The sequence below is a fragment of the Zingiber officinale genome, chromosome 4B (assembly GCF_018446385.1).
Source record: "Zingiber officinale cultivar Zhangliang chromosome 4B, Zo_v1.1, whole genome shotgun sequence".
In the NCBI taxonomy this organism is placed as follows: domain Eukaryota; kingdom Viridiplantae; phylum Streptophyta; class Magnoliopsida; order Zingiberales; family Zingiberaceae; genus Zingiber; species Zingiber officinale.
Genome location: NC_055993.1, coordinates 129,409,586 through 129,424,061, shown reverse-complemented (window position 1 = coordinate 129,424,061; position 14,476 = coordinate 129,409,586). Strand labels below are relative to the sequence as shown.

At 38.5% G+C, this 14,476-nt stretch overlaps 2 protein-coding genes across 2 annotated transcripts; both read left to right on the top strand.

Moving 5' to 3' along the window:
- Positions 1–1,046: 1,046 nt before the first annotated feature.
- LOC121977964 (putative lipid-transfer protein DIR1) lies at positions 1,047–1,451 on the top strand. The gene has a single exon (XM_042530360.1). It carries the CDS (start codon positions 1,047–1,049, stop codon positions 1,347–1,349), a length of 303 nt encoding a protein of 100 aa, XP_042386294.1. The 3' UTR covers positions 1,350–1,451.
- A 136-nt stretch (positions 1,452–1,587) lies between these two features.
- LOC121977962 (putative lipid-transfer protein DIR1) lies at positions 1,588–2,327 on the top strand. The gene has a single exon (XM_042530359.1). It carries the CDS (start codon positions 1,766–1,768, stop codon positions 2,099–2,101), a length of 336 nt encoding a protein of 111 aa, XP_042386293.1. The 5' UTR covers positions 1,588–1,765; the 3' UTR covers positions 2,102–2,327.
- Positions 2,328–14,476: the final 12,149 nt, after the last annotated feature.

Genomic DNA, 14,476 nt, shown 5'->3' with positions numbered 1-14,476 from the left:
TCATTAGTCCTTTGGTCGGACCAAAAAAGCTAAAATAATTCGGCATTTTATTGAACTGCTAACTTTTAAGATTTCTCAGGGGGTGCTTGTTTGGGGGGTTTGGAATGGGAATGGAATGAAACTTGTGCTTGGTTTGGGGAAATGAAGGTGGGACCCACGGATTCATTCCTCTAAATAGAGGAATGGGTCATTCCCCACTAATATGAGGGGTATGGGTATTATTCCCATTTCATTAATATTTGTAATCAATCTCATATCCTTTCCCATTCCCTTATCCGAACCAAGCACCTCCTCAATTCGCTTATTTAATTTTAATAATATTAAATCATGTAGGGCATTCTACCCGTCCTTTAACTTTTAAAAGTTTTTTATACATGTTATTTATTTTATTTTTAAATGATTTAGAATTTTGTAGTTTAGATATTATTTATAGATTTATATTATTTAAAAAATTGATATTTTTTTAATCAAATGAGTCTTGGAAATCTATGATTAGTGAATGGTATTATCCTACATATGAAAATTAAATTATGATAAATTTTATTAAGTTTTTATAAGTATATAAATTCTTAATTCCAAGTATATATATATATTAAAGAGGCTTTTAGAAACATAATAATTTAGATAAAACAGAATAAGGACCTAAATAATTTAAGGAGCTTCCAAACATAACATAAAATCCATCGCAACAACGCCAAAATATATTAAATTAATGAGAGGAACGCACGAGTTACTACATGGTTTTCAATTAGTTCAAGGGAACATTAGATTTTTTACACCATTCAACGCCTACTTATCGAAGATAACAAGCGGTTGGTTCGAAACGTAGCCTAGCCGGAAACTTTAAAAAACAAGTTTCAAGCCAAGAAAGGCTAATTGATACGCCAATCTACCAGACGTCAAGCCCAATGCACCATTCAGGTTCCTGACTTCGCACCCACCCAACGCCATTCCACCTAAATCAAATACCCTAATCAGTTCCCTCGATCGACCTCACACTATATATATCATCCCATCGAGATCGCTATGAATACCAACCCATAGCGATGGATTCTCCGGGAGCAGTAATAGTGCTTCTGACTGTCGTCTTGCTGTTTGTGACGGCGCCGGCGACGACCGAGGCCGTGTGCAACATGTCGCAGGCGGGGGCCGATGCATGCAAGCCGTCGGTGACTCAGCCGAACCCGACGCCGCCATCCGCGGCGTGCTGCAAGGCGCTGGAGGCCGCCGACCTGAAGTGCTTCTGCTCGTACAAGAATTCGCCGCTGCTGCCGAAGCTGGGAATAGACCCGGACCTCGCCGCCAAGCTGCCTGCCAAGTGCAACCTCAGCACGCCCGACAATTGCTGAGCAATTATGATTACCGTGTCGTTTTCTTTAACGAATCAAATGCTTGTTTGCGTCTTTCTTGTAAATTTCCAGAATCAATGTTGCATGATTTATCTTCCTTTAGATCTGTTTTTCAAGCGGGTCCAATTATTTCAATCCTTGACCGATCTAATCCATCAATTAATTAATTCAGGAGGCACAAATGGATACACTTGTCAAGAATGGGATTCGCGAATTGAACGACACGTTATATAATTCTCACCGAAAGGTCTGAAACACTACAAGACTCCTCACATGCAACGTCTGCGGACTAGGCATAAACTACAATTTTGTTCGGATCAAGATCGACCTGTGAGCTCCCTAATGCCGCCAACTCGCCTCACGGGCATCACCCGTTCGCCTCTATTTAATCTACATCGCCGTCGACTTACGAACGCATGGCGAATCAGCAAATGGCGAAGGCGCCGCCAGCTCTGCTCTCGGTCCTCCTCCCCCTTCTGCTGCTCCTCTACTCTGGCTCCGCCGCGGCAGAGGATAAGAGCATGTGCAAGATGAACGAGAAGGGGTTCATGGCATGCTTGCCGAGCGTGAAAAGCGGGGCCCCGGCGCTGCCGCCGTCGGAAAAGTGCTGCGCCGCGCTGGCCAAGGCGGACCTCCCCTGCCTCTGCAAGTACAAGGACTCGCCGGAGCTGCCGCAGATGGGCATCAAGCCCGATCTCGCCAAGCAGGTGCCCGCCAAGTGCAAACTCAACGCTCCGACTGAATGCAACTAAATAGATGTATCACGAAAGAGAAGCAATGGAGGCCTCCGTTGCCGATCGATAACGACGTGTGTTCGCAGAACCAGTCTTAAAATATATAATTTTATGCGTTTGCGCTGTTGTAAGCTTTTAAATGAGTAAATTTGTCTGTCTAGTTGTGTTTCCTTTGAGGCTTCGCTGTGGTATTATATCTCCACAGTTTAATTAAGAAATAAATTAATAGAATCTTTCGTTCTCTGATCTTGTTTTTTTTACAATAATATATATGGGATCAATGTTGGAAAAAAGAACGACGGCAGAAAAAATAAAAAAAAAATTATGAAAGAAAAATCCACTCTATATAGAAATTAAAAAAATTATGGAAAAAAATCGACACTCTATGTGAAAGAGGAGAATAAATTAAAAAATTATAACAATTACCACCTCATCATATTTTATCTAAATTTTTTTATCACAAACTCTCATTCTTATTAAGAAATACCATATCATCATATTCCATCTCTATCTTACAAACTCTCGTTAATAATTGTCACCATATCATATTTTATCCATAATTAAATTTAATTTTCAACACTCACTCTTGAATTTGATTTTATAACTCCAAGTAAATTTGCATCTTGATAAAGTCTTCAAATTTAAGAGGCTTGGTCAAAATATCAGCAACTTGATTTTGAGATTTTATGTCTTCCACTTGTACCTTTTTTCTTATAATATACTCTCTAATATAGTGATAGTGTGTATCGATGTGCTTGCTTCTATCATGAAAAACTAAATTCTTTGCTAGTGTTATTGCAGACTTGTTATCAACTTGAATCTTGGTGGCCTCTTTTTTTTGGTAAACTTAGTTCATTCAATAAATTTTTGAGTAAAATAGCATGGCAAACACATGAGGTCACATTCACATACTTCGCTTCATAAGTAGAAAGTGTGACAATAGGTTGTTTCTTGGGCATCCAAGTGAAAGTTGTATCTCCCATAAAGAACACAAATCATGTAGTGCTCTTTCTATCATTCATATCTCCACCCCAATCATTGGCGCTATATCCTTCGAGTTTGAAATAGTTGGATGTTGAATAAAGCAATCCAAAATATGTCGTACCTTTGATATAACGTAAAATTCTTTTAGCGATCTTAAGATGGGTGGTAGTCGGAGCTTCCATGTAGTGGCTAACAAGTCTAACACCATAAAGGATATCAGGCCTTGTGCACGTCAAGTATCGTAAACTTCCAACCAAACTCTTAAAAAATGTTGGATCAATTTTTTCTCCTTCATCATGCTTTGATAGTTTGACTCCATTTATTACTGGGGTATTTATGGACTTACTGTTATTCATCTTGAACTTCTTTAATATCTCTTTTGCATAACCTTCTTGTGAAATGAAGATTCCATCTTCCCTTCGATTAACTTCGATGCTCAGATAGTATGTCATGAGCTCAATATCAGTCATCTCAAACTTCTTAGTCATTGCTTCTTTAAATTCTCCAAACATATTTTGATTGCTTCTTGTGAAGATCAAGTCATCGACATATAGGCATATAATCAAAACATCTTTATCCTTACTCTGAATGTATAATCCATGTTCACAAGGACATTTAATGAAGTCTTTCTCTTACAAGTACTTGTTTATCCGACTATTCCTGCTCTTGGTGCTTGCTTTAGCTCGTATAGAGCATTTTTCAATTGTAGAACTTTGTCTTCTTGTCCTTTGACTTTATAACCTAATGGTTGATGAATATAGATTTTCTTTGATAATTTCATTTAAAAAAGTATATTCTACATCCATTTGATGTATTCTCCACTTATTTTAAGTTGCTAAAAAAATGATTAGTCTGACAGTTTTTAATCGAGCAACGGGAGCGAATACCTCATCATAGCCAATGCCAGATTTTTTACTGTAGCCTTTTGCCACCAAGCTTACTTTATATATTTCAACTTCTCCTTTGACATTCTTCTTTATTTTGTACACTCACTTCACACTAATTGTCTTATGTCTGTCAGGAAGTAGAGTTAATTTTCATGTACCAACTTTTTCAATCGTATTAATTTCTTCATCCATCGCATCTTTTCACTTTTTTCTCTTTATAGATTCTTGGAAATATATAGGCTCACAATCGACAAAGAGACAAAATAGAGTAATATTATCTTGATTTTAAGTTTCCTCATAAAGGTCCTATAAGCTTCTGCCCAAAGTTCCTTTAGTATACTGCACATGCAACCCCTTCTGCCCAAAGTTCCTTTAGTAGCCTCTTATTTTTTAGAATACTCCTTATCATATCAAGGATGGTTTGATTCTTTCTTTCTGCTACTCAATTTTGTTGAGGGGATCTTGGAACTATCAAGGGTTATCGTATTCCGTTGGATTCATAAAATTCTTGAAATTCCTTTAAGGTAAATTCTCCTCCTCAATCAAAACGTACAGCTTTGATCTTGAGACCGCTCTCCTTTTATACAGTGGTTTTAAATTTCTTGAATATGCCAAAGACTTCCAATTTTTACTTCAACAAATATACCCAAATTTTTCAAGAAAAGTCATCTACAAAAAAAATGAAATAATTACTCTTACCAAGTGAATTTGGCTTTATCGAATCGCAAACATATGTGTGTATAAGTTCAAGTAACTTTTGGGCTATTGAACTTAACTTCTTTGGAAAACCTTTTCTAAATTGTTTTCCAAGTAGACAAGCTTCACATAGTTAATCAAGATGTTTGATGTAAGGTAGTCTTCTCACTATTTCCTTCTTTGAAAGCAATTATAGTCCTCTGAAATTGAGATGCCCAAATCGAAGATGTCATAACCAAATGATGTCTTTATTGTTAGGACCGATGATCACGGCTAGAGAGGGGGGTGTGAATAGCCGACCCCAAATCTTCGCGTTTCTTCCTTAGACGCAGCGATGTAACGAGGTTCGGAGATGATACTCCTACTCCTCGGCGTGTCCGTAAGGTGGACGAAGCCTATCAATCCGTCGGTGGATGAGTCCCCGGAGAACCGGCTAATATATACTCCTTGTGGGTGGAGAAACCTCGCCACAATAACTTGCAACAACAAGAAGGAGTACAAGAAATACAAGTAGAAAGACAAGAACAATGTACAAACACTAACTCGCCTTCTCGTCGACTGCCTGTGAAGCAACAACTTCTCAGACAACAGCAGCAGCTGACCGTCGACTGGAAGCTCACACAAAGCTTACTGGGGAGAGCTCAAACAAAGCTCAGATCGCAAGCAGCAGCAAGCTAGAAGAAGGAGAGGAAGAAGAGAGTCCCTAAGCCCTGTAGCCCTCGACCTCTTTATATTACCTGTGCCTGCGAAGAGCCTGCAACGAAGACAGAAGACGCAGAACCTAGCCGTTGTTACTCACAACGGCTAGATCCAGACCGATCAGGCTTCACCATGATCGGTCTGGGCCTTGCCTGATCGGTCGTGGGGACCGATCAGGCCCTGTGCTGATCGGTCCCCAGACCGATCAGAAGGCTTCACAGAGAGTTGCCCAACTCTCTGTGTGGAATCTGATCGGTCCCTGGACCGATCCCACCTCAGGTGGTAGCGTCCCTGATCGGTCCCGGGGACCGATCAGGCTCCATGCTGATCGGTGCCCAGACCGATCAGTAAGCCCACAGAACCATGATCGCCTTCTGTTTGTTATCTGATTGGTCACCAGACCGATCAGATACACAAACGTATCACTGGATCGGTCTGCAAACCGATCCAGAGCTTAGTTTTTGCCCAAACCAAGTTCCACGCCTTCCAAATCAATATCCGGTCAACCTTGACCTATTGGTATCTCATGCTTAGCATCTGGTCACTCCCTTGACCTGCTAAGACTCACCACCAACTGTCCGGTCAATCCCTTTGACCCACTTGGACTTTTCTCTTCGTGTCAAGTATCCGGTCACTCCCTTGACCTACTTGACCTTCTCAACACCAGATGTCCGATCACCCTTGATCCATCTGGATTTTCCCTTGCCCGGCTTCACTCACCAGGACTTTCACCTAGCTTCACTCACTAGGGTTTTCACCTGCCTTCACTCACCAGGATTTCCAATCTGCCTGGCTTCACTCACCAGGACTTCCAAACTGCCTGGCTTCACTCACCAGGACTTTCCCGAATGCCTGGCTTCACTCACCAGGACTTCCACTTTCACCTAGCTTCACTCACTAGGATTTTCACCTGGCTTCACTCACCAGGATTTCCCGACTGCCTGACTTCACTCACCAGGACTTCTCCGACTGCCTGGCTTCACTCACCAGGACTTTTCCCCGTGCCAAACTCCCTGTTTGGACTTTCCCCGTGCCAAGTCTCCATACTTGGACTTTCCGCGTGCCAAGCTACCTGCTTGGACTTTTCCCCGTGCCAAGTCTCCGTACTTGGACTTTTCCAGTGTCAAGTCTCCATACTTGGACTTTTCGCGTGCCGAGCTCCCTGCTTGGACTTTTCCCGAATCAGGTCAACCAGGTCAACCTTGACCTAAGGTTGCACCTACAATCTCCCAAACACCTATTCTTGTCAAACATCAAGAATACAACTCTCTTCTCGTCAAACATCGTCAAACATCAAAACATAACTCGAGTCAGGTCAACTCGAGTCAGGTCAACCAGGTCAACCTTGACCTAAGGTTGCACCAACATTTATAACAAGCTTTGAGACAATTGACAATATTTTGAATATTAAGCAAGAATATTCTATTTCTTAACATAGGTACCTTAGCAATTAAGTAACAATATCATCTTTCAAGATAAGCATATTATCTTTTAGTTGAATATCATATTCTTTTCCCAAGAGTTGTCATAAGCTGAAAATGTTACTCTTCATATTTAGCTCAAAGAAAACATTCAAAATATATTCATGTTTTCCATTCTTTGAACGGATGAGAATGTTACCTTTGCCTTTCACATCGACCTTTCATTCATCTCCAACAGATACATTATCGCCAACTGATTCATCAAACTCTATGAACATGCTTCTTTTTCCACACATATGATTTATTACACCAATGTAAAGATACCATATTGTATCTTCACCTCTTTCATTATCTTTATACGCTTGCAGTAGAGTGACATCTTCTTCTTTCCTTTCTTTCATATAATTTGCTCTTTCATATACTTTATTCTTGGGTGATCGACATTCTTTAGCATAATGCCCAAATTTATCGCAATTATAGCATTTAACTTTAGATTTATCGTATCTCGAGTATGTGTACCCTCTTCAGCGCCCTCTTGTTGAATTTTCTCCTCATTCATTGTTGTTGTTGGAAATCCATCCTTGCTCATTATCACAGCCTCGTCCATAACCATGACCACTTCCATGTTGACTTCTATTGTCACTGAAGCTTTCATCTTTCTTTGTCGGTTGAAGAGTCATCTTTAGGAGTTGTTGAGCAATTTCTTCATTTATCTTCTTCTTTTCTTCATGGGATTGTAATGAACACAAGAGTTGCTCTATGGTCATGACTTGTAAATCTTTGGTCTTTTCGATGATGGTTATAATACTATTAAATTTTGAATCCAGTGATCGAAGAATTTTCTCAATGATAGTAACTTCTTCTAATTTCTCACCATTTCTTTTTAGGTGATTGGAAATTATAGAGATTCTAGAAAAATAATTAGATACCAACTCACCTTCTTTTATACGAAGAGCATCAAATTGACTTCTTAATATCTGAAGTCGTACTTTTTTTTATCTTTTCTTCTCTTTGATATGAGACTTGGAGTTGTTCCCATATTTGCTTGGCCGAGGTAGCACTTTAGATTTTCTGAAAATCATCCTCATCTAAAGCTTAATAAATGAGGAAGAGAGTATTATTGTCTCTCTTTCTTAAATCTCTCAAACTGTTTTTTTTTCTGTTGGAGATAGCGTCGAGTCATCATATGGCTTAACGTAGCATTTTTCTATAACCTCCCAAATATCATGAGCTCGAAGAAGCGCCTTCATCTTGATACTCCAATTATCATAATTACTAGCCTTAAGTACTGGAACTTGGAAGGGAGTCATATCTCCATTTGTCATAGCTCTAATACCACTTTGTTGGAAAAAAGAATTATGGGAGAAGACATAAAAGAATTATGGGAGAAAAATCTACTCTATGTGGAAGAGGAGAATAAACATAAGAATTTAACTTGCTTTCATTCATGGGAAAAGTTACATATTTATAGGCTTATTGGATAAGTACTAATCTCAAATACAATGAAATTATAGAGATGGTTATAATACTATTAAATTTTGAATCAAGTGATCGAAGAATTTTCTCAATGATAGTAACTTCTTCTAATTTCTCACCATTTCTTTTTAGGTGATTGGAAATTATAGAGATTCTAGAAAAATAATTAGATACCAACTCACCTTCTTTTATACGAAGAGCATCAAATTGACTTCTTAATATCTGAAGTCGTACTTTTTTTATCTTTTCTTCTCTTTGATATGAGACTTGGAGTTGTTCCCATATTTGCTTGGCCGAGGTAGCACTTTAGATTTTCTGAAAATCATCCTCATCTAAAGCTTAATAAATGAGGAAGAGAGTATTATTGTCTCTCTTTCTTAAATCTCTCAAACTGTTTTTTTTTCTGTTGGAGATAGCGTCGAGTCATCATATGGCTTAACGTAGCATTTTTCTATAACCTCCCAAATATCATGAGCTCGAAGAAGCGCCTTCATCTTGATACTCCAATTATCATAATTACTAGCCTTAAGTACTGGAATTTGGAAGGGAGTCATATCTCCATTTGTCATAGCTCTAATACCACTTTGTTGGAAAAAAGAATTATGGGAGAAGACATAAAAGAATTATGGGAGAAAAATCTACTCTATGTGGAAGAGGAGAATAAACATAAGAATTTAACTTGCTTTCATTCATGGGAAAAGTTACATATTTATAGGCTTATTGGATAAGTACTAATCTCAAATACAATGAATCTAGACACTTTTTCTTTTGTCATCTCATCATATTCTATCTCCACGAACTATTATCCTTATCAATAATTACTACCTCATCATATTCTATCTCTGTTTTCTTATCACGAACTCTCATTCTTATAAAAAAAATGTCATCATATTCTATCTCTCACTTAGAAACTCTCATCAATAATTACCACCTCATCATATTTTATCCATAATTAAGTTCAATTTCCAACAATCAATGGTTTGTGATGTAGTCCGTGTAAATCTGGCCAGGTTATCACCCTTATTTCAATTCTATACGTCAGCTAGCGCCCTCTAAATCACCGAGCCCCAGCCTCTTCTATAGCTCCCAAACTAGGAAAGGCGAACTTTCTAACCTCAACTTCTGGCATTCCTTAACATGGTACTGGCCCTAAGGATATCTACAACCCTAAATCAATAAATTCAACTTTGTTATGGGACCTACTATACCACATTACTACCACACTAAAAGTAAAAAATCCATAACTTTTAGAAACCTCTCGCCACAGTCATCAACCCAAAAAATAACCTTATATTGGGGTCGACCATATCATTGTTGGAGCAATCTGAGTACCCTAGGTTTTGATGTTTGGACAAAGGTTTAAGTTAGACTTATTGTTGTATTTGATATGCATTGTGAGTGTGTAAGGTATAGGTACAACAAGGAAAGTCCAAGTGTGATCTTGACAAAGGAGAAAATCCAAGGATGAGTCTTGGCGGTGTAAGTCCAAGTATGTAGTCTTGACAACGTAAGTCCAAGTGTGGCTTGGCAATAGATGAAGTCCCGGAGGTGAGGAGCCTCTTGGCAAAGGAAGATCCGACAATATGGACAAAGCCGAAGGAAGCTCTATAAGGCAAGACATGAAGGATGGGGAGACATCCGAGGGACGCGAGGCTGATGTAGGAGGCTAGAAGGCTAGGTCTAGGTTGGTCGGGCGAGGACGAGTGTTAAGTGATTGTACTCAGGGCAAAATTCTATGTGTTTAGGATTTACTGTAGCAACACTGTAGCGACACTACAACAGTACTGTAGCGACACTGTAGCAGCACTGTAGTAGTCGATCGGTTACTGCAGCAGTCGATCGGTTACTGCAGCAGTCGACTGGTATACTGTAGTAGTCGACTAGTAGTCGACCGTTGAGTAACGGTCGACTTCACTTAAAGGACCAGTCAACTGGTGCATACACCAGTCGATTGGTAGCGGGAAAACAGCTTAGTGTTTTTCTCTCGAGCTCTATTTAATAGAGCTCGGGATGTTTGGGCATAATTGACGAAATAGAGGTAGTTAACCCTTATTAGTAGTCTTCCAAAGCCTCCAAGCTCTTCTTGTGATCTAAGAATGTTTGGATCAAGGTTGTGGTGAGGTTTCTCCATCGAAAAAGAGGTTTGAGCTAGCCGGAGGTTTCCGGGGAGTCATCCACCGACGGATTGAGATCGTCCATCTTATGAACAGCCGTGGAGTAGGAGTCCTAATCTCCAAACCACGTAAACGCCTTGTGTTACGATTTTTTTTTTGTTTATTGTCTTTCCTTATTGTTTATAGGATTTAGTTTTCTTCTTTTTAGTTTGTATTTTATTTTCCGCTGCGTACTAACAAGTGTAGGAATTGACGATTTGGGTGAAACGCTATTCACCCCCCCCCCCCTCGTAGCAGACGTCAAAGATCCCAACAAGTGGTATCAGAGCTAGGTGCACTCTTGTTGGACTAATAGTCAAGGGAGCAAGTGCTAGAGGAATAAGATGGAGTCGGAATGTCCGCTAGGATGGGACATCCGAATCCCACCTCCATACGAGCGCGAGGACTTCGACTATTGGAGGAAGCGCATATAGATATGGTTCCAAATGAATTGGAACCAATGGATTGCATTGGAAGAACCGTTTAAAGCTCCAACAGATAAGAAGGGAAAGCATCTTCGACATCGATATTGGATCGAGGAGCAATCAGAGACAGACAAGGAGGTAACTAGAATTTTAATTAATTTATTACCTCCTGATGTGATAATGAATGTAGGTGAATACGAGAACGCAAGTGACCTTTGGAAAAAAGTAATTACGCTTCATGAGAGTCCTACACAAATCCAAGAAGAGAAGGAGCCCAAGAAGAAGGGCTCATTGGTCCAAGAAGAGAAGAACCAATCGGATGTTGGCACGCGTTCAACATCCAAAGAGGAGAAGAAAGATGAGGAGGTATCATCCACATCTACAAGGGAGGAAGAAGTAGAATCATCGACATCTTCAAGTGAAGAGGAAGAAGTGGAATCATCGACATCTTCAAGTGAAGAGGAAGAAGAGCAATCTAAGGAAGAGATCTTGGAAGCTCAACCCTCCACCCCAACTACCAAGAAGAGCACAAAGAACCATATCAAATGCTTTGAGTGTGGTAAGATGGAGCACTACAAGAGTAGGTGTCCTTCACTCAAGAAGGTAAAGGAGGTAAACTCTAAACTCACTAAAGTTAATTTAAAAACTAATGTGAGTTGTAGGAAGAAGAAGAAGGAGAAGAAGCACATTAGGCGCTTTACATGTGATGAGTGGGGTCACTACCACACAAAGTGCCCAAGGAAAGGAGAGCTCAAGAAATTGATGCACTTGAAGAAATGGGAAAAGAAGAGGAGCTCAAGTCAAAGAGGAGCTCAAGTCAAAGAGGAGTTTCAAAGGTAAAAAGGAAGATAATCCCTATTTTAAAGTTTAATCTATGCTCTCGACTTTCCCTTTTCTCGTTGTTATTTGTTTTTTTAACCTTTCCTTTCTCTCTCCTAATTTTTCCCTGCTCTTATTTTTTTTCTATTTTTTTAACATTTCATTTCTCTTTCCTAATTTTTCCCATCTCTCATTTTTCACCGCTAAACTTTTTTCTGTCGCCCCCATCCAACAAGAGAACCTCCTTCTCTTCATGCGATGTTGGCGATCTATAGCCGCCAGTCTACCTCCAGACTCCCTAGTTGTTGTTCGTCCTCCTTGCGTCGGTGAACATAGTAAGTTGTTGCTGTTTTGACAGCAAGTTTGTAGCCTCGCCAATTTGCCGCTGTATCAAGTATTGTTGCTTACAAAAGGAGGAACCTACTGCTCTTTGCACCACTAATTCGTAGTGTACCACTGCCTCAAGTGATGCTCCTTTGTGAAGAGGCGTCGCCCCTCATCTCTAGTGTGTCTAGTGTGCATAGGAACCTTCGATCAAGTGTTATCGCCGACCAAAGGAGGAACTTGTTGCTCCTTTGCTCCTAATCTTTCGCCGCTCTACTGCTCCCAGCCAATTGTAACCTACTGCTCCTTTGCTCCTAATCTCCTGCCTCTTTTCCACCATTCACCATAGATAAGTTATCATTACACAAGTCATTATTTTTATATATAATGTCAGAATTTTCTTCTCCATAATCTACCATAGAAATAAATTTTGTGACGCAACTCTCTTTCTCACCCCTAAAGTTCATATCTTATTTACCAATCAAACTTAACAATGATAATTATATGCTTTAGAATATGCAATTTCTTTCACTACTTCGTGTTCATGATCTACTCGGAGTTGTTGATGGTACTTCTCTTAAACCACAAGAAGACGATTCAAACTATGCTATATGGAGTAAGAAGGATCAACTAATTATAACATTGTTAATTTCAAAGATTAGTGAGCGTATACTTCCTACAATTGTAAGGCTTGTTAACTCTCATCAAATATGGGAAGCTCTTGCTCGAATCTTTGCTTCACACTCTCAAGCACGTGTTCTTCAACTTTGCATGCAATTACAATCGGTGCAATGAGGAGACAAGTAGACAAAAGAGAATCATTTAATATGATTATGTCTAAATAAAATTAGGACCTATTAATTATTCCTTTTATTTATTACTCTATCAATTAACGAAGTCTTATAATATTTTCTTTATTGCTGTGTCAATTGACAGTCTTATAATGTATCTATAAATTGTCCATTTATGAACAAACCAAAACAATCAACAATTTTATTGTTTCATCTCGTCTCTATTAAATCTTATTTATTTCATGATATTAGAGGCATTGTTAGAGTGTATACTAAAAGCCTAGCTTTTGGTATAAACATTATCTAGAAATAAGAATCACATTGGTCAAATGTTTACATTTATGATAAATGTAGTTGTTCAATTAATTTATATTGTAGATAACATGGTGTGTGGTGTCACACACAGAGAATCATGTTATCAGTATCTTATAAATTATAAACAGTAGCTCACGACCATAATGGAAAGGAACAAACCATTGGAAGGTCGTAGTGTAATTAGGTATTAGTTTATCTTAACTATATAATTACACTAGTACACTTAGAGTGTATTGAGTAGGACCATTAGAGGTCGTTTCTTTTATACTGACTTTATAAAGAAACAAAGACCTCAGTTATTATGGAAGTGTGTGCTCTTAATCCTAATATAATAACAAGCACATATATTTGATATTTATTTCTTTAATTTATCAATGGGTGAGATTTAGTTCGATGAATCAATAAGTCCGATAAGTTGGGAAATGATATCACTTATAGTGTGTGTTGTTGATTATAGAAGGAAACTGTGTCCTAGTGATCTAGGTTGAGAATGCCCCCAAGAGGAGCTCATAAGGATTGTCATGTTAAACCCTGCAGGTGGACTTAGTCCGACATGACGATGAAGTTGAGTGGTACTACTCTTGGAGCTAGATATTAATTAAGTGAGTTGTCAGTAACTTACTTAATTAGTGGACATTTGTTATCTTAAACACAGGGAGACTAACACACTCATGATAACAAGGAGCCCAAAATGTAATTTGGGATCGGTGCAGTAGTTCAATAATAGTTCTCTAGTGGAATGAATTATTATTGATAAAATTAAGTTGTGTGTTCGGGGCGAGCACGGGATGCTTAATTTTATCGGGAGACCAAAACCAATTCCTCCTCTCGGTCCCTATCGTAGCCTCTTAATTATAGAGTACTATACCCACCTATACCCACCTTCTTACCCATCCTATAGGGGCCGACCAAGCTAGCTTTGGAGATCAAGCTAGGGCCGGCCATGGGTATGTTCATGGGTGAATTCATGTGGCCGTCCCTATTAAAATAAAAAGGAATTTTAATTTTAAAATTTTTCTTATGTGGATAATATAATTTAAAAGAGAGTTTAAAAATTTAAATCCTTCCTTTTATAAGATTCTACAAAAGATTAAGAGAAGAGTTAAAATCTCTTTCCTTATTTGTAGATTAAAAGGTTGATTTTAATTTTGGTAAAAACTTTCCTTTTAATTATATTCATGATTTAAAAGAAAGTTTGAAAATTAAAAATTCTCTTTTATTAGTTTCTACAAAAGATTAAGAAAAGATTTAATATCTTTCCTTATTTGTAGATTGAAAGGAGATTTTAATTTTTAGAGATAACTTTCCTTTTTGGAAATTATCCACATGTTTAAAAGAAAGATTTTAATTTATAAAATTTCTTTTTATTAACCAATCATGAAGGGATTAAAATTATTGGAGAA